Here is a 27,024-nt window from a genome sequence, read left to right as displayed (position 1 = left end):
AGGTTAAACAGGGCCAGTCAGACCTACTTCTTCCCCATTCACCTGACGGACCAGCTGCTCCCCAGCGCCGTGTTCTACGCCACCGTGGGGCCCCTCGTGCTCTACTTCGCTCTGCACCGCCTGGTCATCAGACCCTACCTCAGGGCTCAGAAGGAGAAGTGAGTTCACAGCACATGGCGGGGACACCACTGACCGCGCTGTGCTCCGCTTCCTCATCTGTAACGTGGAGATGATAGAACCCACCCCACAGGGAGGGCTGTTAGGAAATGACATGCGTTAATCCGTGTACAGTGCTTATTACCATGGTGTCTGGTCCGTAACACGTCCTCAGTAAATGTTAACTAGTTCTTGTCGTTAGTTCATAGCAGTACTACTGTTAACCCACATTTCCTACTTTCAGAAAGAATTAGAGTTAGTTTACAAAACTGTTGGGACTATAAACCATGACCACAGAAATGGAAAGTTTTCCTTTTTCTCATTCTAACCATTTCTTTTCCTGGCACTGAATTCAAGAAGATTGGGTTCTGAGTTCTTACATACAAGGCATGTGTTAACTATAGTCTTAGAAGTCATCGAGATATAACTTACTTTGCAGTTTCTTATAGATAATCCATTAGCATAACATTAAATCTGAGAGGTGGTTTAGATTTGTTACTTTATAATGATCTAATTTAATAACTCGTTGAGCTTAGAGAATCTGGGAGAAAGGCATGACTCTCCTCTTGGGGCCCCTCTAGCCTTTGACTCATTAGAGCTCAGGGTCCTAATGCCCCGGGAGACTTCAGGCTTGGAGCAGAGAAAGTGCTGGGTCAAGTCTGATGGGACAGGCGCGTGCTGCCCTGGCAAAGGACATGGATGTGTCTAAGGTAGTATGCAGTGTCCCTGTCAAAAGGGTCATGTGATGATGCCAGGTTGGTGGCATCTCCTGTGATTCTCCCCTTCTCCCCGACCCCTTTCCTGCGATTCTTGCCGTGTGGAGCCCCCCCCTCTACAGTGCTGGGTTTCCCGTGTGCTCCGCGGAAGAGGGCGGGGAGAGCCGTCTGGGGACAACAGGGAAGCCGCACAGGCCTGGAATGAACACATTTACTTGAGCTCGTCTTGGAAATATTGTTTAAAGTTCTAGAATGGGGAGCGCAGTAAGATCACAGGCTGTTTGCAGGCGCAGGTCCAGCCAGGGGCCCTGTTGTCTCCCTGCCGCTAACGCCGCGCTCCTCGCGTGTGGCTTCTTTTTCTTGCATTAGGGAGCTGGAGAAGCAAAGGGAAAGCATAGCCACCAACATCCTGCAGAAGAAACAAGAGGCAGAAGCTGCTGTAAGTGCTGCATCACCATCACCCTGCAGGTCCTTTGCTCCATGGTGGCATCTGGGACTGTTCTGCCCGTCGTGCAGAGCACAGGCCACTCTTCTCTAGCCCACGCTTCTTAAGCCAGGGCTGTGGGGGGAAGTGCTTCACACCCTGTATGCTGGTCTCAGGGGCCTCAGGTCTCAGGCTTTTCTTCCCCAACAACTTCCTTGGTCATTTAGTCTTTTTTTTTTTTTTGGCTGCGTTGGGTCTTCATTGCTGCGCGTGGGTTCTCTCTAGTTGCGGCGAGCGGGGGCTACTCTTCATTGCGGTGCATGGGCTTCTCATTGCGGTGACTTCTCTTGTTGTGGAGCACGGGCTCTAGGCGCGTGGGCTCAGTAGTTGTGGCTCGTGGGCTCTAGAGCGCAGGCTCAGTAGTTGTGGCGCACGGGCTTAGTTGCTCCGCGGCACGTGGGATCTTCCGGGACCAGGGCTGGAACCCACGTCCCCTGCATTGGCAGGCGGGTTCTTAACCACTGCGCCACCAGGGAAGTCCCATAAGAGGGTTTTCTTAAGTGGTGGGGATTGTCCTCTTTCTTCCCTTTGAGTGAATTGTTTTTCCATGACCTATGATAGCAGCGATGTCCCGGAGAAGTGGACGGGGCAGGGCTGACAGGCACCGGGCACGCGGCCGTGGCTCTCAGAGGTGGAGCCCAGGGAGGCCCTGAGGGTGGCATCCTTGTTCTTTGCAGGTTCAGCTGATGCAGGAATCTGTCCGAAGAATAATCGAGGCCGAAGAGTCCAGAATGGGTGAGGAGGCCTGGCCTCTTTGGGGACGGGGTGGGCGCTGGGGTCTCACAGGAGCGTGTGGTCCCTGCAGCCCAGCTGCGCAGGGGGCCGCCCGCCATGGCCGCCCCACCCTGACCGAGCCCGTCCTCAGGGCTCATCATCGTCAACGCCTGGTACGGGAAATTTGTCAACGACAGGAGCAAGAAGAGCGAGAAGGTGAAGGTGATTGACGTGACTGTGCCCCTGCAGTGCCTGGTGAAGGACTCCAAGCTCATCCTCACGGAGGCCTCCAAGGTGGGCGCTCGGGGGCCCCGGGGTTCAGACAGGAAGGGCGTCTGGGGAAGAGGGACGGACGGCGGCCCCTCGAAGGGGCCGTGTCTCTGCAGCGGAACCTCGCGTGCTGCCGCGCTCACTGTGGGGCGCTGCCCAGCACCCAAGTTATAGCCACACTGGAGCCGTTGACTTCATTTGTTCATCTGTTCGTTGCCAGGTATCACTGAGCCCCTACCGTGCGCCAGCTACACCAGCAAGCAAAGCATACCTCCTGCCCCCGGGAGCACACACTCTGCTTATGCCTTGCCTCGTTTCAGAAGGAGCGTGAGGGCGCCCATAGCACGTTTGAGGCTCACGGTGGGGCCCGGGGCGTGGGTGATGGAGGCGAGTTACAGCACAGAGGAGCTCAGGCCAAAGCGCCCTCGTTCCCTGAACAGGCTGCTAGGCTCCCCACCTCGGCGGGGCTTCTGTGAAGACAGAGGTGCTGTTAGTATGGCAGAAGGGGCCTACTGGGAGGGCGACGTCTAGGACTCAACAGGCAGCTTTTTGAAATTCTCGTTTCTTTTCCTCAAGCTCCCAAGTTTGCATCTTCCGTGGGCCGCTCCCGAGGGCAAGTCCAGGCCCTTCCACGCTGCTCCTCCAGGTGGCGGCAGACGGCAGTGCTGCTGGGCTTTAAACCACCGCCTCGAGTGAGACTCTGTCTGCTCGTTACAGGCCGGGCTGCCTGGGTTCTATGACCCATGTGTGGGCGAAGAGAAGAACCTGAAAGTGCTTTACCAGTTCCGAGGTGTCCTGCATCAGGTGATGGCGCTCGACAGCGAGACGCTCCGGATACCAAAGCAGTGTGAGTAGCTGCCCCTGGCCGTCACCCGCCCTGTGCCCGGGCCTCGGGAGGCCCTCGTGGAGCTCCGAGTGAGGGGCGACAGCCGCCTTCCCTGTGTCCTCTGCCGGGGGGGCAGCAGGCTTGGGCATCGCGACCTGCTCGGAGCCGGGAAGCGACGCCCCGAGGGAGGGGTCAGCCCTCTCCCAGGTGGAACTGGAGTGAGCTCTGTGCTTGGAAACTGCTGCTCGGGTGGCTGCGTAGGAAGCAGACGCAGCTGCTCGTTTGTGTGCCTGAACCAGGCGATTCTCAGCAGCTTGTACTCTGCTCGGCTGCAGGCCGGCAGCTTCTGGTCTGGTGATGGCCAAACCCCCAAAGTGGAAAGAAGACATGGAAGCAGTTGCCTTCAGACGCCCTGAGTTTGTCTTTTCTTTTACAGCTCACAGAATTGATACCGATGGATAAACTGCTTGAGAAACCAGATTTAAACGAGGCTACAAAAAAACCTTTCCCTGGGAGTCTACAAATTTGGAAACAGGAAAAAACTCCAGACGTCAGATGTGTTTATTATGTATTTCTGTAGAAGGTGGCACTGTATCAATTATGTGAAGGGACCCGCAGGCACCCCGCTTTCCCGGTGCTGTAGGTAGGACTGAGGCAGCCCCACCCGGACCGGAACCACAGCACAGCCCGTGTCTGTTCCCAAGGATCGTGTCCTGCCAGGAAGGGCCCTGGGCCCCTGGAGCCTCCGGGTCCCTCCCCAGGTTCCTCAGCACGCGTGCCGGCTGTGACCCCCCCAGTAGCTCTTGGTCTGCCGTGAGGTACTTATGAACACCTTGCCCTCACGCATAGGACTGTGAACTACTTTTCCTGAAATCCACACTGAACGTGGAAAACGAAATGGAAGGAAGGAGTCCCCACGAGCAGAATCTCCCAGTCAAGTGAGCATCTGTTCGGTCAGCTTCCTGAAAACCACCTTTTCCTGCTGAAATATCACTAAGTGAATCTGGAGAGGATTGTGTGGGTTTATAAATCTGCTTTTTATCTGAGAACAAATGGTTTTGGAAATTAGTCTCTTTTTTTCCCCTCCCAGAACTCAAGCCATTCCACTGGCACCTGGCTTGGGACAGAGGGTGGAACTCCGGGTCCCAGGAGCCACCCGTGTCCTCGCAGGAAAATGCGATGCTTCCCGCCCCACCCCACACAGCTCAGCCCCACTAGAGCGCGGAGTTCAGGAGGAGAAGGGGACGCGGGGCTCCGGCAGGCAGCGCAGCTGCTCCCACGCCTGGCCAGTCCAGCTCTTCCTCACCGGGACCCCCTTTTGGGTGTCTGCTCCCAGGACCCCCCTCCTTCACTTGCCTCTTTTGTGGATGCAGAATATTTCAGGACCAGGAGCCTCCTGCACAGCCTGGCCGGTGAAGTTACCGGGGGAGCAGAGGCCTGGCTGCTGGTGGCTCTGACAGCCGCTCCGCAGCTACTGTCAAAATCAGGCTTCACTCCCGACGCTGGTACCGGAGAAATCACTCATAACCACCTTCCTCCACTTTTAAAACTCAGTTCAGGTTGTCCAATTCTGTACTATTTATCTCCACTTTAAAAAGGTTTCCTGCGAGCTGCCGCTCTGAATGTACATCATGCAATAACCGTCGCGTTAGCGGAGTCCGACCTCGGCCGCAGCCTGTGTCCCTGCCCGACGGGCAGGTCACTGTACAGGGGACACTCTCTTACCACAATAAACCTTTCCTGAAAGCCAGGGGCAGTGTTTCCGTGCGTCTGTGTTCACTTCAGGAGTGAGCGGAATGAGGGACGCGCCCCTCCTCACAGGCCTCGTTCCGCCCTTTATGCCTACGGTGCAAACCACATTTTGAACCACAAGGCTTAACTTGAAGCTGCAGATCAGTTTTCTGTGTCACACATTTGCCTGAGAAACGGAGTCCAAGTTAGGAGGTCACATAGGCTAGGATTCCTGTTTTCTTTAACTAAAGGCACCTTTTGTTGGTAGTCAAAGGTGGTCATGCCCTGCTGGCTCTGCAACAGGAAGCAGGCAGGCAGGCGGTGTCAGAAGCGGCCAGGCACGGCAGGAGAGGGAACCTCCAACCAGCGCGCCCTTGTTTTTAAATAAAGGAGGAAACACGCAACGCAGTGTAGGAAGACACTTTATTACGCTGCTCACTCACACCTGGCCGGGCAGGGAGGCGCTCCTAGGACAGAAGCCAGCCTCAGCCACTTGGAGAGCCGGCCGTCCAGGCGACAGGGGGCCACTCGCTGCCTTGGAGAGTGCCGGCGCCCCTGGGCCCAGCTGCCCCTCAATGAGACGCGTTCCGTCCCCTCTGGGGAGGGTCAGCCACACTGGCCCAGGACGGCTCCTCAGGCTGTGGTTCCCAGGATGCTCGGCCAGCTTGTGCTGGAGGGAGGACCAGGTGTAGTGCTCACGGCCCCGCCCCGCCCCTCCCAGCCCGAGGCCACTACACTTCACACGAGGTGGCACGGGCCGAATGTCAGGGCAGGACCGAAAGGTCCGCCCACGGCCAGAGCCCCGAGACCACTGCCCCTCCTCCCGGTGGCTCGGCGGAGAAGGCCCAGCTGGCGGGCTCAGCTCTGCTGCCCCGGCCAGAGCCTGGCCTGGAGTCCCGGCTGCCCCACGCCGCAGGCACGCAGGCGACTGGACATCTTCCTCATCACCAGCCTCTGGGCCTTCAGGCGCCTGCGGAGCTTTTCATTTTCCTTTAGTGTCAGGAAGAGTTTTTTTTTCAGAGCGTCTAAGTCCAAAAGGGCGTAGCTGTGATCGGACGGCTGTGTGGGGCTGGCCGGCTGACCAGGGACCCCAGTGGCTTCCGGTCTGTGTGGCGGGACCTGAGGACAGAGGTCAGTGAGAGACAAGCGGCGGCCAGGGCGGCAGGACGCACTTCCCCAAGCCCTCCCGAAGCCCAGAGCTGCCCAGTCGCAGCTCAGTTCACGGGTGAGGTCTGAATCCAGGCTACACGTCCTGGTGCTCTGGTTCAGGCATGTTTTCTTCCTTCTGTTTGAAGCAAATCCTCTCGAGCTGAGACCAGCCACATGCTGCCTTCGCACCTGGCCCGGCCTCACCTGTGCTCCGGGGCCTCCAGCGTCCGGGGGCAGCTGCAGCACTTCGAGCGTCGCGTCCACCTTCCTCCCTGGGCCACCCTCCCCGGCCCCCGTCTCAGGGAGGACCTGGGAACGACAGGGCAGAGGAGGCCACTGACTGGCACAGAAGCGGATCCTCCCCGGCTGTTACTTGTCTGTCCCGCCAGTGGTCCCCTCACACCACCCGGGGGCAGCCGGGGCGCCTGCAGAACAGCCAGCCTCCTCCACGGCCTGGGGTCAGACCCTTAGACACGGAGCAGGAGGCGGACGTGACCAGCTGCCACTGCTTGATATTGAACAGGAAGAAGGCAGCACGGGAGGCTTTGGCTGTCCCTTTTCTAGCAAACAAGAGAATCCAAACCCAGCAGGCCAGCCTGGCGGGCAGGTGCAGCGGCTCAGTCCGAGCGCTCGGTGACCAGCAGGGCAGACTCACCTTTCCCTTCTCAGAGGCAGCATCTCCACTCGGGCCGGCAGGGTCTGTGTTCTCCCTCACCAGCTGCAAGAGACACGGAGCTGCTGCAGACGGGTCCCGGGGTACGGGCAGGAGATCCGCGCCCGAGAGCCCGCACCAGGCCTCGTGTGTCTTTGTCCTCACGCTCCGCCGGATGAGGCTCAAGTAAACTGCGCCCTGAACCCAGCCCAGCTCTCCTCTCACCATCCCCGGCTCCCTTCCTTCTCCGAAGATGTTCCCAGTCTCGGGTCAGAGGCCCAGTGAAGCCAGGGACCTGTCTGATTTGTACGTGTTGCCCCAGGGCCTGGCACTCTTCAAGGCGCACAGTAGGTGACTCAGAGTGGCAGCCGCGTAGTGGGAAACATCCAGCTCAGAGCCTGCAGCCCCCAGGGCCTCGTCAGAGCTGAGCTGGGGCCACGGGGGCCAGAACCAACTCTCCCCACCCCCAGGCACCGGAGGCGCTAAGGAGCAGGACCACAAACACCCCCCCAGTTGTTAACCTGTAATCGCTGACTTCAGGGCAAGCAATTTACCACAGAGGCGTGAAAGTAATCACACTGACTGAACAGGATAGGGTGCGGGGTTCCTAACCAGCGGACATAAGTTTCAGGTCAGCAAAATGAGTAAGTCCTAGAGCCCCGTGGTACGACATCTGTGCCTACAGTCAACGATACTGTGTTGTGCACTTAAAAGTGTGTTGAGAGAACAGATCTCATGTTAAGTGTTCTTACCACAGTGAAATGTGTATATAAAATGAAAGGCCTTCCACGTTTAAAAGAAAAAACCAAAAACTCCTGCATTAAGCACCTACTCGGTGCCAGGCAACGTTCTGGACGCTGGCAATAAAAGCAGCGGAGCAGAGCCCGGCCCGCACGGAGCCTCCACTGGGGCAGGTGCTCACAGGTGCCAGAGAAAGCGAGGGGCAGGGCAGGAAGGACGGCAGCGGGGGCTCCTACAGGCACTGGGAGCCTGGACTTGGGGAGGGGGAGGCCGAGAGACCGGGCAAAGGGAAGATCGAGGGCAGGGCGCTCCGGGCGTGTCTGCTGGCAAGTGGCAAACGGCCGCCTGCCCCGCCCTGCACCCTGGAACTCAGGGTTCCCATCAGCTCCCTCCCTCTCGTTCCCAATAAAAACAAACCAGCATGGGTACCTGCAGGCCCTGTGTGTGTCCTACTGCTACTCTGCCTCCCAGGCTCCAGTGGGTGCCCCGCTCGGGCCCTCCCTCTGAGACTGGGTGCACAGTAAGGATTTACTATGATTCACTATGATCGCCTCACGGCTTTGAGCTCCAACTGTCCTGCCGTGAGCCCTTCTGGGCCAAACCTGCACATCCTGCCCCACCAGACACGTCCGCCCGGCGTCCCATCGGGACGTGCACAGGACCGTTTCCCCAGGGAGTCCCCAGGGGCCCAGAGCCCTGCTCTCCCGGACCACCTCCCTCTCAGCCCACCAGGTCTGCGAAGTCGCCCCGCTCCATCCCCCTCCCATCACAGCACCCACCTGTGGCTCAGGCCACTGTGACTGCCCTCACCTGCGATGCCACAGTGGCCTCCGAACCAGCTGCCAGCCAGAGGGACCTTCCAAAGCCATGTCCCTGCCCACGGGCCTCCCCGGAAAACCTACCACCTGTCCAAGCCCGTCACCAACTGGCCCCTGCGCCCTCCAACCAGCCTGAGCTGCTCCTGAGTGCGCCCAAATCCCCGCCACCGCCAAGCCTCTGCCCCGCTGTCCCTGTCCCCTCCAGCGCTCCGCCTGCCGCCACCATCGTCCTCCTGTGCCCCGCACGGGGCTCTGAGCCGGCGCGGAGCAGCCACAGGAGGACCTTAGCAGGGACCTGCCGGGTGGCAGTGGCCCAGCCTCCGGCTCCTCGGCCACAGGCCCCCGAGCCCGGGCTGGCAACGAGCAAGAGGCGGACGAGGTCTGAGTGCGGCGCGGCCGGGAAGGCCTTCGCCGCCCTCGAGCCCACGTGAGGCCAAAGTGAAACGCAGGAAGGACCGAGCTCTCGGCACCCTCGCCCGTCAGCTGCTTCCACGGCATCTGTTGTGAAGCGCGACTTATTTTTAAAGCAGCCTTAAATTGCGAATTCCCTGAAGCGCAGGGCAGGGCCTGCTGGGCTCCGGACGCCGAGGCCTGCCAGCGCTGCCCTGGCTGCAGTCCTCGGCCTCCGCTGTCCCCGCAAACGACACCTGTGCCCTGCGCCCAACCCACCGCCGGGGCCCCGCGGCCGCGCGCACCTGTGGGGGGCCCTGGAAGGCGAACACCGTGGGCACCGCGTTGTGCTTCAGGTTCTTGCGGTTCCCAAAGGCGCTGAAGCACTCGGGCCGGAAGTGCTCGGAGCAGATGACTGTGTGCTGCTTGGGCTCGAAGTTGCCCCGGCCGATGTTCAGCACCCATTCCTTCAGCAGCTCCGGGCGGCTGAACGGGAATCTGGGGGCACAACCAGGAGGCGCAAGGGATTCGCGGGGCTGAACGCAGCCCTTCAGGGTCCCAGGGGCCTTTCACATCCCCACACGGCATTTTACTGGACAGCCTGGAAAATTCAGTAGCCTCGCCCTGTTAAACCACATCTATTTTGGGAAGCTTCCGTCGCGGCTGTTGGCGGCATCCTGAGACCGTGAACGTGGCCAAAGAGCCCAAGCAAGCTGCTCCCCGAGCCACATCTGCCAGGTAGGCCGCCAGGTGGGCCTCCATTCCGGCTCCGGTGCCGGGGAAGCAGGAGTGGAAGAAACAGCCCCGCCCTCATGGAGCCTACAATCTAGGGCAGGGAGACAGCCAGTACACCAGACAGACACGGACTGTGCAGGAATAAGCAGTAGGAAGTGGTCGGGGAAGGCCACCTGAGGGGTGACATCGGAGCAGAGGCTGCAGGGGGCGGGACAGAGGGCCGCGCGGTGTCGGGAGGAAGAGCAAGCGCCAAGGCCCGGCAGGTGTGAGGGGCGCCGCGGGCAGGTCTGGCTGGGACAGAGCAAGAGGAGGTCGCGGGCCTCGGGCAGAAGGGGCTTTCCCAGAGGCTCTGGCAGAGGGTGACGGGTGAGTCCGCGCCCCAGGTGGCTGGGACCAGGGTGTCGGCAGGAGGGCGTGCTGGCGGGCAGATCTGGGATGTACTGTGAAAACCAGGCAGTAAGGTTTGCCTGTGGGCCGCGAAGCAGAGGAGGAGGGAGTTTCACGTACTAAGACTGCGGGGGAGTGGGAGGGGCAGCTTTGGGGGGTCAGCAGTTTGGTTTTATATGTTAGATGTTAAATTTGAGGTGCCTTTTACATGTCTGAGTGCTGAACGAGTGGCAGGTGGACATGCGTGTCTGGAGATGTCACTGTGGGCCCGTGCCCAGGTAAGGGTGGCAGAGCCATGAGCCTGAATGAGATGGGCACCCTGGGGAGCGAGTATGGACAGGGGCCAGACAGGGGCATGGCCCTAGCCCTGAAGTGCTCCAGCGTCTGTCTGGTGTTGGAAATGAGCAGGATCCAGCCAAGGGGACTCAGAAGGGACACTGTGACAAAGAAAGAGGCCGAGAGGTGTCCTCGAAGCCAGGTGGGAGGGGGTCTCAAGGCATCAGCCGTCAGCTGGGTCACAGGCTGCAGAGAGATCAATTCAGATGAGGAGGCACCACTGCACGTGGCATCATAAGGGCCACTGGGGACATGACAGAGCTCATTCGTGGGAGTGGTGGGGGTGAGAGTCTGACTGGAACGGGAGAAAACCAGAGGCAACGCCACCCCCAGGTACACACCCGACTGACACCTGTGGATACAGGTGCTGGAAGGCAAGACCCAGCAACAATGCCCAGAGCCATGTGCCCGTAATGGCCAAAGAAGAGAGGCACCCAAATGCCCTTCAACTGTAGAACAAGTCAATTCTGGTAAACACCTTCCTAAAACACTATACAGCAATGAAAAGGATACGCTGCTGCCGCCGGCAACATGGAGGGCTCACAGGCACAACGTGAGCAAAGCACAGGAAAAAGTGCAGCCTGTGATTCCATTCAGCGAGGTTCCAGACAGGCCAAAGCAGTCCGCCTTACCCTTGGGCACTGGGAGGATGAGGGGCTGGAAGGGGGAGCGGTCGGGGTCTCGTGGGGGCTGTGATGTTCTAAATTCACAGCAGTCACACGGGCTGTTCACTTTGTTAAACTGGTTGGGCTGTGTGCTCATGATTTGTGCACTTTTCCGTCTGTGTGTTACATCTCAAGAGACACATTCACTTCGAAAAAGAAAACGCTAATAGGAGGAGAGCAAGTGGAGACAGGAGAGCGGCAGCCCTTTGGAGTCCCGCTCTGAACAGGGCAGAGGAAGGCGCCGTGGCTGGAACCTAAAAGAAAGCGTGCGACACTCGACCGATGGGCAGGCGGCCGTTCACTCGGCCGGTCCGGCATGCGGGGCGCGCCGGGCGCGCAGGGACTGACTCCAAAAGCTCCGCCGTCCTCCCGGGGCTCCCGCAGAGCCCGAGGTCCCAGCCCCGCGCGCCCACCCGCTGGAACGTTCTCATTCCTCCTCCCCACCCTTCCTTCCCGGCATGAGGCCGGGAGATGCGAGCACCGCACACCTGAGAGACGTCAGCATCGCTCATCACGCAGCAAATACTGAACACCTACTACGTTCCGGGCAGCATCTGAGAACGAGATACAGTCCCCGGGCCGCGGAGGGGACGCACGCCAAGTAACCGCAGGGGCGCAGCGCTGAGCGCGCCCCAGGCCCGCCACAGCCTCACCCGCGCGCGGCTCCCCGGACCAGCGGGAGGCTGTGCGCCGGCGGGCAGGTTACTCAGCCTCTCCGACCGTCTCCCCGCGCGCCCAGGCGGCCGAGGTGGCGCCGGGCTTCCCGGGCTGGGACCTCGCCGGTCCCCGGGCCGCCGCCCCTCCGCGAAGGGCTTGGCCGCACGCCCTCGGGCCTGCCAGGGGCCGGGCAGCGGCCCCGGCGTCCCCACCCCCCGCGCGCCAGGCCTGGGGCTCCGGCGGGGGCCGCGGCCGCCGGCCCGGGCGAGGCGGACCCCCGCGCCTCACCGGTGGAAGGTGAGCTGCTTCCTGCGATTGCTGTAGCGGTTGCAGCACTGCCGGGCTGCGCACGACTTCGGCATCTCCAAACACCAGGCCCGGCTGCCCCTAACAAAGATGGCGGCGACGGGGCCTGCGGGAGGGGCAGGGACACCAGGAGGGGAGGGGTCATGAGACGGGGCGGGACTGGCCAGTGGAGGTGGAGCGAGCGGTTGGGGCGGGGCCTGCCGGGCGCGGCAGCGCCTCGAACGGGGCGCGGCCAGTAGGAGAGGAGGGGCCTGCGGGAGGAGTGGGGAGGGGTGGAGAGGGGTGGGGCGGGGTGGGGCGGGGTGGGGCGGGGAGGGGCGGGGCGGGGCCCACAAGGAGGCTGGCGAGTGAAGGCGAGCCGGGCTCTGCTCCGCGGCTAGCGTCTCGCGCATTGCCCGCGACCCGCGTCAAGGGGTGCTTCTGGGCCCAACTCAGTCCCAACACCCCCAACTGGGCTGGCCGGTGCAGGTTTCACCCCAGTTCGCTGATGCCCGTCACCCTCACCTCCTTCCTTTGGAGCCTCACACCCACCCACAGTCTTGGACAAGGCTCACCACCCACTTAGGCCAGTATGTTCAAGATTTTAAGAGGTGTTGATTCACACATTTTGGCAGCTCCGACGTCACAGGAGGAGGTACTCGCTGACCACTAGCTGGTACCAGATTCTTAAGGCAGACGCAGCTGACTGACTGAACTGGCTCAGCCACTTGGGACCCCCAAATGTAAAGGGCAGAAGGAGCACCCGGGGCGGGGGGCGGGGATACGCTAATCCCGCTTGCAGAACCTGAGGAGGCTGCAGCTTTTACAATGCAGGGTAACCACTCACTGGGATTTAAGCTAATGCACAATGGGATGAAGAAACTGTGAAAGCTATTCCTGTCATTCCTACTGCGGTTTGTTTCTGGAGAATTTACTAGAAAAGTATATTAAGGGCTGTGAGCATTTTCCATCCTGCTAAACCAAACTCAGACTCTGACTTCCCAAGTCTTCACTTCACTAATCATGGTTTGGGGGTGGTGATGAACAGTCTTTCAACAGAAACACCTGAAGCTAGACATGAACCTCAAAGTAGCAATATATTTATTTACAAAATATACAGTTTCACAGAAACAGCTTCGCTTTATACACATTAAGGTTTATAATTACGCAGAACCATGTAAACGATGTTAAGTGTCTGGCCTGGCCAAAGTCAACGGGAGGGGCCTACTTTTGGGGTGACAACTTTCCCTCCCCCTACTCCATTAGCCTCCAACCAGGAGCCCCTAGATGGGCCGTATCTAATTTGCATAAAGCTGATTGCAGCTGCCCAGCTCAATCTAACAGAAAAACCAAGGTGTCTTGACTTCTTAGACACCAGCCACAGGGGTAAACCTGTCAAAAGAACAAAAAGGAAATGAAGGAAACAGAAATGGAGATGAATATCAAATGCCTTCCAGAGGCGTCACCAGGAATTGACTCTTCTAAGAGCAATATGGCAATTGCCAGGGTTGGCAGTTCCACTCTAAAATCACACCTATTCTTAAACACACTTTAAAAAACTTTGCGTAGTTTTGTTTTTTTCTTTAAAGAGAGAAACACTTTGAAACTTTGGCTACTCTCATGGTGAAGACACGGGACAGGCAATGTCATGGGGCAGATCTTTGGCAAATTCCTCTCCAGCTTTTCCTGGACGTTTGCCCTAGTCAGAGCCAGACAGTTGTCTGAGGAGAAGGTTGTTTCTAAGCCAGCTTCTTACTATTTTTCTCTACAGCAGAACTTCTCCCTTGGGGATCTTCACAATAAAATGGGTTTCAGAAACTCTCTCTATTTTTGTGTTAATAGAAGCAACAGAATTAAAAATACAACAAAAAGGCAGTTGGCTGGTCAACCATGAAAGATACTAGGACAAAATATAGGCTCTGATTAGCCAGTTACAGTTCAACCCCCCTGGTGCTTCAGTGAGAGAATGTGGACCAAGTTCACCTGGTGGCCCTGCACAAGGGGACCATGTGGAGAAGCCCCCAGCAGAGAGGCTGAGGGTCCATCTTTTTTTTTTTTTTTTCCTACTTCCTTTTTTTGAGAGTCCATCTAGATGTAAATAAATATGACTGACTTGGGCATCCTTCCCTTTTCACGCTTTATAAGAAACAATGTTTATGAAAACATACCCATCGATTTACAAAAAAAACATTTTTGAGAACGAGTATTTGAACTGCTAAAGAGCAATGTCAATTTCAGAGACAGCTGAAGCCCTCCCTCTCCCTCGAGCCCCAGAACCACCAGTGTCCCGGGCCACACTGCCCTCAAGCAAAGGCCTGCAGGGGCTCCAAACTCCCAGGCTTCTCCAGAGCTGGCCTGCACAGGGGTCTCCCCAGTCCAGGGTCCTAGTTTAGATCTAAGGAACTCTGCACAGTTCAGTGGTACATTCCTGGAGACCGATGTTACCATATCACTCACTCACCACTTCAAACCAAAAAAAAGGCTTCAGAAGTCCTAACCTTGCCCCATGGAACCAGCAGGCCAGCCTGTACGAGGGGCATACTATGAATAACCCATCGGAGAGGCCTTCCTCCCCATTTTCCCTTAGCCCACTACGTAGAGGAACACGGTTCCCCAGTGACTGCCTAACCTTTAATGCTGCTACTAGAAAAAAGTGAGGGAGAGAGACAAGGAGAGAATCCTAGTGCCCCCTCGCTTGAAAACAGCTTGCTGGGCACCCCCAAGGCCCTCAGAAGCCAACTGGAGAGAAGGGGAACCCAGGCAGAAGTATACCAAAACTTTTGGCTATTTCGTGCAAAAAGACAGGTTTTTTTTTACATCGTGCAAAACAGGAAACTGAGTTATGAACACGGGCCACCTTGACCACCCCCCGAACCGACCCCCCTTTCCACAGAGAAGCAGCTGCATACTGTCCCTTTTAACAAACAGAAGGAAACCTGGGGGTCACTAGCTAGCCCACCCCCAGGCTCCTCTCAGGGTGAGACCAGAGGACTCCAGCGGGCAGCCCCCAAGGCAGGGGAGAGGGCGGACCACTAAGGGAGGGGCAGCTTTGATGGTTGCTGTACAGACACCTATGGCAAAAGACTTACACTCGAGAAGAAGCTTACATATATGGCTGTTCATAAACAGGCCGGGGAAACTGAACATCTCCGCTCGCCAACACAGCGGAAGCAGGAGTAACAGCTAGCACTTGTTCCAGTCGGCGGGAGTTTGTTAACAATGAGAGTAAGAATTCACAACTACCATGTACCCTCATCTCCAGCTGGACCAAACCCACTGCGCTTGGGTGTGCAGTCCACCTCCACTACAGAGAACACAGCTCTAGCAGCAGCTTTGGCCCACGAGGATTTTATTCAGTCACTGGCTATGTACAGTTTATACCTTGGACAGCTGGTCCTTTCGCTTAGGCACCTGAATGGCAGGGGTCTGCCCGCACCAGAGCTGAGAGTTCTGTGCTCAACTAAGACCAGGGCCAGCAGGCCCATCGTCCCTTCCGATTCCTCGCCCACAGTCTCCTCGCTCTCCAGGAGTCAGTCCAGAAACAGCTTCCGGGAGCCCATTCGGGACCGGTTGGAACGGCGGATGTCAAACTTGGAGTCCCGGCACTTTTGGCAGACAAACACTTCCGGAACGTTGGACTTCCGGATTTTCGCACAGGACAGGTGAATCCAGGTATGGCACTCATTACACTCTATCATGGGGCGGCCAGCAAATGGCTTCATGCAGAAGCAGGTGACGAGGTCCCAGGAGTCGTCGTCTGAAAGGAGAGAACCACGTAAGAGGAGGGAGAAAACTTCTCACAACCCCTCTCCATCAGGAAAGCCGCTCTCCAACAGGACAGAGCAGCTGAGCTGCGGTGAAACAGATTTCAAGCTTCACTTAAGGGCGATACTTCCCTGAAAATGCAGCAAATGCACAAAAAGGGCACTGAAACGTGTGGCACCAGGAATTACCTGCGAGGTGTTTACTTACGAGCTGCGTTATTTTTACATTTCGAGGTCTGTTCTGGAATCTCAGCTGTCCTCAGCTGTGATCACCCCTTCCTAAACATCTTGGCATCCACTATCTTGCACCTTTTCCCCTGAAGGTGGTAGGGCACGTTCCACTGTCACACTCCAAGGAAGGGACCGCGCTGAGACCCCTCTTACCATCCCCTCGTCTGACCACCCGCCCGTGGCACGCCATCCTTCAGGGGCCACTCACCTGAATCCACCATGATGTCCTCATCGTTGCCGGTGCTGTCCTCGTCCCGGAATACCACCTGCTTGCCCTGCCGGACGATAGTCCGTTTGCCTTCAGTTTTTATCTCTTTGACCTGATCCGGTGACACCGTGGCGCAAGATCCACTGGAAGGAGTGTCAGAGTCCCAGCCCGAGCAGGGGTCGCCAGGGGCCTGGGGGATATCCTGCAGGGTAGGGCTCGTGGGGGTCTCTGCATATGGGTCAGCGGCTCCCAGCTGCAGCAAGCCCCCCATGTAGCCCTCCTTCCCGGGCACGTCACTGTCCCTTCGCTTCCTCTTCTTCTTCTTCTTCAGCTTGTCAGTCTTCTTTCTGTCCAGCAGGAAATTACTGGGCTTGGCTCGCTGCAGGAGGGTGGGCTGCAGGTGGCCAAAGCAGCGGTCAGAGACTGGCAAGGGCACGGTGGACGAGATGTCGCTGAAACCAGCATCCCAGCCATCGCTGTCAATGGTACCAGCGGTGCTATTGGCAGGGCTGGGGCTGCTCCTCAAAGGGAGTTCCTGAAAGGACAGAGACAAAGGTGGCGGGTTCCGATTATCCCAACCAGCCCCCAGCACCAAGAGCTGGCCCAGAGCAGAGCTCCCCAGGGCCCCCAGCCAGGTCAGGCCTGCAAACGTGGGAAATGCACTGGAGCTTCCCAGCTCTCACCAGCATTATTCTTTAGGAACAGTGTCATTAGTTCTTTAGTGTGACCTTCCAGCTAGAACATGAACCCACAAGGGGGACCCTCTAGCCCTTGCTAAACCTTCCCCCTGCCCGAGTCAGGAACTTAGTTAATACTCAATACGTATCTGTGAAAAGAGTGCTGAAGACGCCCTCACACTCTTATCTTTCCTGATTGTACAATCTCCCCTCAACTTGTCCTCCCAAAGGATGTACTTTTTTAATTAAGTGAATGTAAAATAACTGTGAGGATTTTCTGACGTCTCAAAATATTGCAAAATCAAAGTAGGTAATTACTGCCCCAAAGCAGTGAGTTCAACTCTATGGTTCCTTCAGATCAGTCAAGCACTTTTATTTGCAAATAGTGGCAACGTTCTGCACGGCACGATGCAAGCATTATCCACCTAGCTGGTGACAGAAACAATAAGCCAGTGCTGGGTTTGGCCTCCTAGAAACACTGGATTCCTTTCTCTTTAGCCTTACATAATATGAACGAAGCCCCTGAAGTTTGAGCACCATGGCAGCGCTGGTCCACAGTTCTGCCCATTTCTCAGCAAGAAAAGAAAAACGTCTTCATTTACATGGGATTTTGGCCACGAGTCCCTGAAGATTCTGCAATGTGGTGTGCACAGCAACCGGGAGGCCACCCGCCAGGCAGGGCAGGGTGGACTGGGCCTGACCATCTGATCAGCTTGAACCCCAGGCTCCACCACCGATTAGCCTGTGACCCAGGATAAGGAGTTCCCTCTCTGTGCCCCAGTGTCCTCATCTTTAAAATGGAGATAAATAGGTTATTCCCTGGCAGTCCAGTGGTTAGGACTTGGCACTTTCATTGCCGGGGCCCAGGTTCGATCCCGGGTCGGGGGAACTATGATCCCGCAAGCCACACAGCACAGTGCAGCCAAAATAAACAAACAACAAATAAAATAAAATGGACATAAATAATAGCTCCTACCGCGTATCATTACAACGGCCAAAAACGAGCACCTGGCCATAGTAAGCCCCTGATAAGTATTGGCCACTAAGAATGGGCAGACATCAAATACATTATTTGTAAGCAAACTTTGAAAGTTTATCAAACTATTTCGAGACAAGCCTGCACCACTTCCCAGGCTGGTCCAACTTTGTAAGATAGATTTCTGCCCGACTATTGACTCAAGTCGTCCCAGGGAACCCCTTCCAGAGCCACCACCTTGTCACTCTGGTTTTGCTGTTGGCAAGAAGTCAAAAGTGCTGAAAATTACCTCCTTCGGATAAGGGATGTAGCCTGCATAGGCCAAGACAAAGGTGCAGAACTTGTTGAAATCCTCCACGGTCCTGCGCCTCTTGGAACTGGGGGAGTACTCCTGTTAACAAGCGAGGAAAGAGAGGGCGTTTGAAAGCAGACACGTACAGGTGGGGTAGCAGAAACAAAACTAGGCAAGCTGGGGCTTTTATGAGCTGCCACTCACAAACACACTCTAGATTTACAGACACTCTAGAACAAGATAATGGAAGTTTGGGTCAAGAAAGAACACTGTTTTCAGAAGTTGAAAGAGAGGGTATTATGATGTTATGCCAAGAATACTGGGAAACTGGCTAGGAGATAAAAGCTTGCACAAAAGTCTATTTCTTAGCACTCATGTGGCTTTTTTTTGACACTATCTGTTAGTTTCTACAGGCCTATCAAGAGCCTTTTTTGCCACAAATTTTCCACTTTGAAAATAAGTTCCTGCTGCAGCTGTAACTGAAGTCTTTCAAGTGACTTCGAAAGTCAACTACTCCTTAACATTCAGAGCTCAGACTTGGGACCCTGGACCTGAATCTCACCTGACCCCTCCCCAGCCAGGGCTGCGTGAGGAGCCCCTCCTCCTACCCAGCTCTCCCCTCCAGAGGAGACACTTCCCCGGCTGGTCCCTCCATTGCTCCAACATCCGGGGGCCAGGCACCCAAATATTCCCCAACTCAGAGAATAAACCAGAAACAATCCTGCTACTACCATTTGCACGCTAAAGATGAAATACTAGAAGTTTTGGCTTGTGTGTCCCATCCCCATTCAAGCAAGAAACGCCCTCGACAAGAACAGATTTCCTCCAGAGGAAGAGAGGAGCTCCAGGAGAAAAAGCTCTTATTTGCTCCTAAGCAAAGCAACTGTGTTTCACTTCGGTTCATTCAACTAGCGCACTCAGATTTTCTGCAAGCATTTCATCACCCACCCCAAGCCCACCCTTAGGAGCTCGGCTAACACCTCCAGAGCCTAAGGGCCCGCTCCACGGTAGAGTGAAAGGGGGGGGAGGAAATGAGGCGGTGGGCTCCCAGGCCCGTCCCAGCCCAGCGCGCCCGGAAAACTGCGCGGCCCAGGCCTGCTGCCCGCAGGTCTCCTTCCAAGGGCTACACTTCTTTTGATTTTCTCAACTCGGTACTAGCAAACCACCTCTGACCCCACCCCTCGGCCGCCCGGACCCCGAGGGCCGCGCAGGTCAGCGGAGCGCTGGAGTCCGCGCGGTGCCCAGCCCTTCCTGCGCCGGGGAGAGCCTGCCCCCTCCCCGGGAAGAACTGACCGCCCTCCCTCCGGCCGGGTGGGAGGGCCGCGGCCCTCAAACTCTCGGGGAGAAGTTTTATTTCGGCGGGGAACATGCAGAAGTGGGTCAGCAGCCGGGACGGACGCAGAGTGGAAGGCGGCGGGGGCCTCGGGCCCGGGGCGGGGAAGCCGCGCCGCCCCTACCGCGCCCGCCGCCCTGGCTCCGCCGCCTGTAGGAAAAGCAGATGGCGGTGCGGCCCCCTCCCCGCCCTCCCGCGGAAACCGCCCCCCGCCGACACTCGGCCCCGGAAGGTGCGGGGCCCATCCCGCGGGGGAGGGGGCGCGAGTAGCCCGGCACGATTCAGGCTCCGGTACTGGCAGGCCCCGCGAGCCCCCGAGGCGGCAGCGCGGCGGACGAGCCCGATCAGCGCCGCCTCCCCTCCCCCACCCGCCCGCGGCCAGACCCGCACCCCGGACTCGGCGGGCCTCAGAAAGGGGAGGGGGAGGGGACCGCGGCGGGGCGGGGGTCGGCCGGGAGAACCGAGGGCCGATCCCCGGAAGGAGGGGGAGCCGGGGCGGGGCGAGTCGAGCTCGGGGGAGGGGGCCCCGGAGGGGAACTCGAGCGCACGCGGGGTGGGAGCAAGGCTCGGGCCCCCGCGGGGGTGGGGACCCCGAAGGACGAGCCTCCCCCACCCCAGCCGGAGGGGGCGGGGGCCGAGCGGGAGTTAGGGGGCGGGGCGCGGGCCACCGGGCCCGGGGGATTAGGGGAGAAGGCGGGGGCGCGCGGAACGGAGTCCCCGTCCGAGGGGGCCGCGAGCCCCTCCGGGAGGGGGTGGGGGATTCCTCCGATAAGCGGAAGCGCGGGGCGGAGGCGGCTCGGACAGAGTCCCCGGGGGCGGGGAAAGGGTAAGCCAGGCCGGCGGGGAGGGGCCGGGGGCGCAGACAGGTCCCCGGGCTACGCAAGGCCGGGGAGGGGTGGTCGCGGCAACCTGAGGGAAGCGGCGCCGGGAGAACGCGGACACCCGCGGAAGGGACACCGAGAAGAGGGCGGGCGGGGAAGACCGGGAGCGGGCCCGAGTGGGGGGCGGGGTTGGGCACCCGGGGGGCGACGAAGGATAGCTGGGGGAGGGGAGGGCGGCGCTCGGCCGGCGGGGGTCCGGCTCCGGGAGCGCAGGATCGGGGTGGGGGCGGTTAGGGGCTATCGGGGAGCAGCTCTCACTCACCTCCGGGTGGAAAGCGGCGGCGCAGGAGTCGGAATCCATGTTCAGGGTGGGGGGCGGCGACAGCGGGAGTGCAGGGGCCGAGCTGCGGGCGCTGGGCCGCGGGGCCGCTCGGGGCCGGGGGCTCCGGCGGCCGCGTAGGGCGAGGGCGGACCCGGGAGGGGTCGCCCCGACTGGAGATGATGAGGGGCTCGGTGTGTCGCGTCCCGGGCACTGTACTCTCAGGCCGGCGGCTCCACAGCCGAGCAGAGTTGTCGATGCAGCTCCCGCGACCAGCGCGACTGGAGAGGCGGGAGAGTCGCTGCGGGGGGGGCGGCGGCGGCGGCGAGCGGGAACCCGACCGGCTCCCCGACCTGACGCCCAGTTCGGCTCGAGTCTCCGGAGGGAGGGCGGGAGAGCCGCGAGGGCTGTCGGGAAATGTAGTCTGGGGGCGACGTGAAGCCGACGGTGAAGGGGCGTGGCGCTGGAGCGGGCGCGGGGCATTGTGGGAGTCGTAGTCCCCCGTTCCGCGGCTGAGGCGCACAAAGGTCCCCTCGAGGACTCCAACCCCCAGAGAGCTCCGCGGCGGGTGCCCGGTCTACGGAGGCGGTGGCTCCGGGACCTGAGACCTCCGGAGCGGGGGAGGTGCGGGGGCTCGGGCCGGCTCGGCGGTGGGGGAGGGGCGGCGCGAGCGGTAGCGCCTCGGTCTCCGCGGGGGCGGGGGAGGTCAGGGGTCGCCCCGGCGGATGGGGGAGGGGCTGACGGCCTTGGTAGCGATGGGCGGCGGCGGCTGGCGCCTCCTCTTTCGCCTTTGGGATTTGGGGTCTGTGCCCCTTTGTGGGGCTGGGGTCCCCACGGCCCAGGCGGGGGCGCTGACGTCGCAGCCGTCCCACGGCTGAATCCCCGCGCCCTGGACCGGGCGGAGCGAACTTGTTTTCGCGGCTGTGGCTTTTCTGGCCGGCTCCTCCTTGCCCTGGGGGTCCGGGACGGCGGACCGAGACCAAGCGGGGTGGGACCGCCCTAGTCTCCTCAGTAGGAAACACTGCGAGGTGTCGGGTTACCACCGCATTTTTAAAAACTACACCAGTGTTGCTGGTGTTTGAGAAGATGTTTGCTTTAAATACGCTTTTTTTTCCCCTCTTCGCCTGACCTTGAGACCACTCCTGTTTTCTCACTTTGCCTTGAATTATTTCCTGAATATATTCCTCACAGGATTACAACAGTGGGTGAGGCGAAAACCTGATAGAGATATTTGGTGTTGACATTGACTTTGTTTACTGATATTTAATTTGAAGAGTTGGCAGTGTTTACATGCTGCGCCGCAGAGTATTTTACAACTTTATATGTTGAAGGTTGATTGACTCCGAACACTTAGTTGAAAATTAACTGCTCTGATAAACTTACCATGAGGAGGCCTCATGTACTTAAATTATTTTTAATAACCATTTGAAAGGGAAAAAAATTCTGTATACGAAATGCAAATGATTCAATCACATATTTGGTAGCTTCGAAGACAAAGAAACTGTTAAAGAGGAGTGACATAAAATTTTAAATTCAAATCAGAAAAGTGACTCATCTGCATATACTACATCAGAGCGATGATCGGAAGAACCCCTAAAAGATGAGATTCTTTCCGAGGTAGTGAGTGCTACATTGGTTGGCTCTTGCTATTTCGGTGGTTAAGATAATTCTGATGGAAACACTTAGTGGTTAGGAGACTGACTTATCTTAGAAATACTTCTCTAAGCCTCAATTACCTTAGCTATAAAATGTGTAACTTGCCTCAATAAGTAGTAGTTTACTTTTATGATTGTTGCCACTTTTTAAAATATTATTTTAGCAAGATCTTCAAAGATTGTAGGGCTCCCCAGAGGTGACAGCAAATTGAGGTGCTTTACAAAGCTAGTAAGCTAAAAACAGACATTGGATTTAGCCTGTGGAAACATCATTAACATCTTCTTGCAGACTTGTCACATTGATGCTTTAGCCAGATTTGGAATGTTATCTGATCCGCGGGGCCAGAGCAAATGTCCTGAGGTTAGCCAGTGCTGCCCAGGGTCACCCAGGGCAACTTGTTTTGCCTGAATATGAAAGGGCCAAGAAGGACATTATCCTATTGGTAGTTTAAAGGTGTAAATACCAAAAAAAAAGAATAATTATTGGAGGTGAAGTCCAAATGAATAAAGAGAAATTTTTTAAAAACTGATCATTATTCCCTATGGTATAATTTTGCACGTAGTAAACATTAAATTCCCCCACCCACCCACCCAGTTAAGAAACTGAAATAAAGAACTTGTTCATAGTCATAATGGGCTTGATGACAAAAGAGCCTAGAATTCAGGGACCTATATTGGACCACTCAGTCACACTAAGAAAATCCCAAACTTGGATTCTGTCATGTGACAGTGATAACTCTTGCTCAGAATAGGTATCCAATAGTTATTTCTTTAATAAGTTCTTAGTACACAGAGGCGACCAGTACATCCGGTGTACTCTGCTTGTCTCCCTGCCTGCCACTCAGGTGAAATAGAAAACTTCAGAGGAAGACCTTTGTCTCTCCTTCCTTTGATTTCCCTTAGAATTTAGCCCTTTGGTTTAGATGTTAATATCTATCATCCCTTCCCTAGCCTGAGAAAGGACTGTAACACCAATAATTGACCCAAATTCAATAGCATAATATGTAGCTGTGGGGATAATAAAGCTAGTTTTCTCTGTATGACAGGCTTAGGTTTCTTCAACATGTTTAGTTTATTTCTCAGGTATACGGTACTACTCCTGGCCTCCAGGGGGCAAATCTAGAATTCCAAGATCAATGCAAGAGCATTAGCCACAGTAGCCAGATCCTTGTTTTCTGCTTTAAAAAAAAAAAAAAAAGACAATCACCTGCTGCTGAATGCTAACTGTCAGATGATTATACTTACTCAGGAAAGAGGAAGAAAAAAGCCAACATTAGCACAGGTTATGACAAGTTTCAAAATACTAAGAATGGTTTCCCAGTAAGTAGCTTGAGAATGTAGTTCTTTTAATTGGGTTACCAGATATAGCTTCACCTTCCTAAATCTCACTAGCTACACTGCAGTCACTTGGGGAAAATTCAGGAATGCTTTCTGCCTCCGTTTTAACTCTCTGTGCTTGAGTGTAGTTATAAACATAACCAAAGGTTTATTTTTCCTGGAATTATTTTTTGGTGCTTCAGCTTTTTGCTCGGCTTAATAGGATATTCTTATGGAGTTTTCCTATCTTCAGTTTTCTGCCTTTCTCACTCCCATTTCCAGGAGAGGAAAATAAGTGAAAATTCCTCAAAACTGTATTGTTTTCAACTTTTAGTAACTTGACTGCTGTATGAATATACATATGTGTGAATAAAAAAATTTTTTTAATAAAAAATAACCAGAAAAAGAATATGTGTGAATAACTTTAAATCATTAATAAATTTCTAAACTAGGTATTGTCAACGTTTCATATAGTGAGGGAAATTACCTGTGCATAGAAGAGTCAAATGAATTTCTCATGTTATGGTTTATACAGGTAAAATATAAAGATTAATAGCTAACCCTATGCACCAAACTAAATGTTTTTACTTGCAGTATATCATTTATATATAATAATGCACTTAATAGAGAACTCTGTAACATTCCTTAAAGGAAGAAGTTTATATGTAGTAAGCGCATCACAAACCACACCTTAGGCAGCCCAGAATCAGAAAATATCAGTGTGTAATATGAAAAAGATGCAATCTCTTTTTGACTCTATAAATGCTATGGTATGTGTTCCTATATGCTCTCAAAGAAAGGAAAAAGGATGTAACAGCAGCTTTTAAAATTATCTCAGTTACCTCTTGTCCTGTCTGCCTAAAATCAGAATTCAAATATCAAAATTAAGTAGTTTTCATTTTTTTAATGAAACAGTACCATTATTTGTTAATTCACATTGTATTACATTATCATAAAGTTACGTAGACAAAGACCATTTTCATGATTTTAGAAGAGGTACACTTCTAAAACTCTCGTGGCTGAAGTTTAGTCTTTAAATCCATTTTCTCACAAACTATTGCTTTTTGGCTAGAGTTAACACCTTCCTCACCAAACAATGGTGTTTCCACCATGCCAGGGTATTGGATGATATTTGAGAAGTTTAAATCCCCTTAGTTAATACAGTTTGCTGACTGTATCCATCACATTGTCATACTGCAGTGAATGAATTTCTCACATTCCCATTTTGAATGCATGAGATTAATGAGCAAGAAAAAAAAACAGGGAACTTAATAGCATGCTTGGGTTAGCAGGTTATTCAAAATTCCAAACACAGCTGATAAGTCTAAATCTGTTCCTTTCTTTTCTAACCACATTCCTTTATTGACTTAGATATATACACATGGCTTCAAATAATCTCCTGTTAGGTCTGGGCTATTAATAATATACTTTTTTTCCTCAAGAACTGAACTTTTAATTTTATTTTGAACTTTTAATATTTCTTTAATACACAGGTTATATATGTTTAGTACAGAAAGACAGAAAATGCAGGCACGCAAAAACAGCAAAACAAACCTAGCCACCTAGAGAAAATGTTACCTTCACAGTTTTTTGGTAGGCATACGAACACATACAACAAATGGGGCACGGGTTCGATCCCTGGTCAGGAAACTAAGATCCCGCGTGCTAAGATCCTGCATGCACCGCGTGGCCAAAATAAAAATAAATAAATTAATTAACAAATGGGGTCATACTATGGGTAATCAGATTGTTTGCTGGACATTATAACATGAACATCTTTCCATTTCAATGAATATTGCATCACTATTCTTCAGAGTAAGGCTGAAACATGAGTTAAATAACCCCCTGTTGTTAGGAATACATAAAATTGGACTCGGTTCTTAACTACAGAAACATTATTGATTTAAAAGACTTGATTTATACCAGGTGGATGAGTTCTGACCCAGAGGGACTGTAGTACTTTTCCCTAGAAACATCCCACTTCCTGGCTACTTAGACTTTCTTGTCACAAAGCCTGAGCGAGTAAGCTTATTGGCCGGGCTCCTGGGCCCAGGAATGCTGCTGCTGCCGTTAATAGCTGTGTGAACAGTCCATCTATGGGCAACAGGCAGCCCGCCTGGGTACCTGAATGTTTTCTGACTTAGGCCTGTGCTTCCCATGCTGACATTTAGACTAGATACCTTCTCACGGCAAGATGATGAGAGATTCACAAGTAGAAGAGAAAGCCTACAGTTTGCATCTCAGAGATGGAAGAAAACCAAGATGTCTTCTCCAAAGGCTGTGCCGACTGAGCTGGAACCAAGAAATGACAGCAACTCCTGGTGTGCCTGGCCTGCCCTGGGACACACGTGGGCGGGCGGAATGAGGCTGCTGTCTGGAATGTCTTTGCCAAGCCCACGGGGCATGGGGGGTGCTATCCAATAACAGAAACTCAGGTTTCATCTGCAACACAAGAAGTGGAATAAAGGTCTTTCCTTTTCTTTTTTTTTTTTTAGAGAGTTAGATATAACTTTATTTTTATCATTACAAACAATACATTTAAGGGTCTTTTCTAAAACTGAGCAAAGCATACATTAAACTAAAGAAAAAAATGGCTTCCAAGTGAGGGAACTTTTTCATATGGTTTCAGTGAAAACACAGTCCTGGCATTGTATCTATTGGAACCAAAGTAAGGAAGATTTCTTTCTTCACGGTCACCCCACACGTGACTGTGACATCTCTGAAGAGCCACATCCCCTGGTTTTTAAAGCAATCTCCTGTCTGACCTTGAGCTGAGGGCCCTGACCCCCAGGTACCTAGTGCCCCTCTCATGGAATAGGAAAAACTATTTTTTCCCTGGAATTATTTTCTGGTGCTTCAGCTTTTTGTTCAGCTTAATAGTACATTCTTACGAATTCTCATGGATTTTTCCAACCCTGATTTCTGCCTTTCCCACTTCCATTTCCAGGAGAGGAAGGGCGAGGAGGCCAGGATGACCCCTTCAGAGGGTAGCTCAGGAGCCTGAAAGAGTCTCTATGACTCGGAAACTAAAACTGCGCCTTCTGTGCTGACGAAAGTTAACGACCGCGTTAGTCAAGTTTGAAACTCCTGCAGAAACACAGTGGAGCAGATTCCTGGCATCTGGCCCCGTGTCCCTTACGGATGCGCCAAGAAAAAAACGTCACCTAAAAAACTTATATACTTGTTCCCGCTCTGTTCCTGAATTGTAAAAAAAAAAAAAAAAAAAGAAAGAAATTCTGTCGTTTGAAACCTGTCCGGAGATAGGGTTAACTAGCAACCCTTGGAACTAGTGGAATTCCAAAAAAAAAAAAAAAAAGCCATTGTACCGAGTCGCCCGGGAGCAGTTGGGAAGTCTGGCGCGAAAAGGGTGGCTTCCTCCGCCACCACCGGGTTTTGTTCAGCAGCCGGGCCCGAGTGGGTGGTGAGCAGGCCCTGGAGGCCCCCGATCCCAGCGCACGGCAGGGCCGCCCCTCGGAGAGGACCCTTGTCACCCGGTGTCCCCGGCTCGGGCGTCGGCGGGAGGCCGCAGGAAGCCCCGGAAGGGCGGAGAGAGGGAACAGGCGCGGGCGGCGGTGACTCAGCCTGGAGCGCGGGGGCGAGAGCACGCGAGGGGACGCGAGTCAGCGCGCTCAGCCGGGCGGCAGGGAGGGCGGCGGCGCCGGGCCCGGAGGGGTTAAGTGGGCGGTGCCGGTGATGCCCCACCCCCTACCGGCCCCCGC

At 55.2% G+C, this 27,024-nt stretch overlaps 3 protein-coding genes and 1 long non-coding RNA gene across 7 annotated transcripts in view; 1 reads left to right on the top strand and 3 right to left on the bottom strand.

Moving 5' to 3' along the window:
• DNAJC11 (DnaJ heat shock protein family (Hsp40) member C11) overlaps positions 1-4,910 on the top strand; it is a 68,320-nt gene extending 63,410 nt beyond the window's left edge. The window contains exons 11-16 of the mRNA XM_036859584.1: positions 3-158; positions 1,242-1,311; positions 2,034-2,091; positions 2,222-2,364; positions 3,058-3,187; positions 3,603-4,910. Of these exons, the coding sequence (XP_036715479.1) occupies positions 3-158; positions 1,242-1,311; positions 2,034-2,091; positions 2,222-2,364; positions 3,058-3,187; positions 3,603-3,628 (583 nt within the window). The 3' untranslated portion in view covers positions 3,629-4,910. The remainder of the gene's footprint in view (positions 1-2; positions 159-1,241; positions 1,312-2,033; positions 2,092-2,221; positions 2,365-3,057; positions 3,188-3,602) is intronic.
• A 393-nt stretch (positions 4,911-5,303) lies between these two features.
• Positions 5,304-11,840, bottom strand: THAP3 (THAP domain containing 3). Of its 4 annotated transcripts, XM_036830366.1 has the most exons (6): positions 11,716-11,824; positions 11,259-11,324; positions 8,953-9,145; positions 6,702-6,764; positions 6,251-6,355; positions 5,304-6,016 (listed from the first exon to the last, which is right to left on the bottom strand). In XM_036830366.1, exons 2-6 carry the CDS (start codon positions 11,273-11,275, stop codon positions 5,756-5,758), a joined length of 639 nt encoding a protein of 212 aa, XP_036686261.1. In that variant the 5' UTR covers positions 11,276-11,324; positions 11,716-11,824; the 3' UTR covers positions 5,304-5,755. The 4 variants fall into 4 exon arrangements, with proteins under 4 accessions (XP_036686261.1, XP_036686252.1, XP_036686268.1 ...); XM_036830357.1 differs by lacking the exon at positions 11,259-11,324 and having other exon boundaries at positions 11,716-11,840; XM_036830373.1 differs by lacking the exon at positions 11,716-11,824 and having other exon boundaries at positions 11,259-11,663.
• Positions 11,841-12,790: 950 nt separating this feature from the next.
• Positions 12,791-20,828, bottom strand: PHF13 (PHD finger protein 13). Its single transcript, XM_036826112.1, has 4 exons — positions 20,337-20,828; positions 17,858-17,959; positions 15,916-16,450; positions 12,791-15,469 (listed from the first exon to the last, which is right to left on the bottom strand). Exons 1-4 carry the CDS (start codon positions 20,814-20,816, stop codon positions 15,243-15,245), a joined length of 1,344 nt encoding a protein of 447 aa, XP_036682007.1. The 5' UTR covers positions 20,817-20,828; the 3' UTR covers positions 12,791-15,242.
• A 3,366-nt stretch (positions 20,829-24,194) lies between these two features.
• Positions 24,195-27,000, bottom strand: LOC118889657. The gene is made up of 2 exons (XR_005018592.1): positions 26,632-27,000; positions 24,195-25,747 (listed from the first exon to the last, which is right to left on the bottom strand). It is a non-coding gene; the product is annotated as an uncharacterized LOC118889657 (long non-coding RNA).
• Positions 27,001-27,024: the final 24 nt, after the last annotated feature.

This window comes from Balaenoptera musculus, chromosome 1 (genome assembly GCF_009873245.2).
Source record: "Balaenoptera musculus isolate JJ_BM4_2016_0621 chromosome 1, mBalMus1.pri.v3, whole genome shotgun sequence".
Classification (NCBI taxonomy): Eukaryota; Metazoa; Chordata; class Mammalia; order Artiodactyla; family Balaenopteridae; genus Balaenoptera; species Balaenoptera musculus.
The sequence above is the reverse complement of the archived record's forward strand: the minus strand, read 5'-3'. Positions and strand labels throughout refer to the sequence as shown.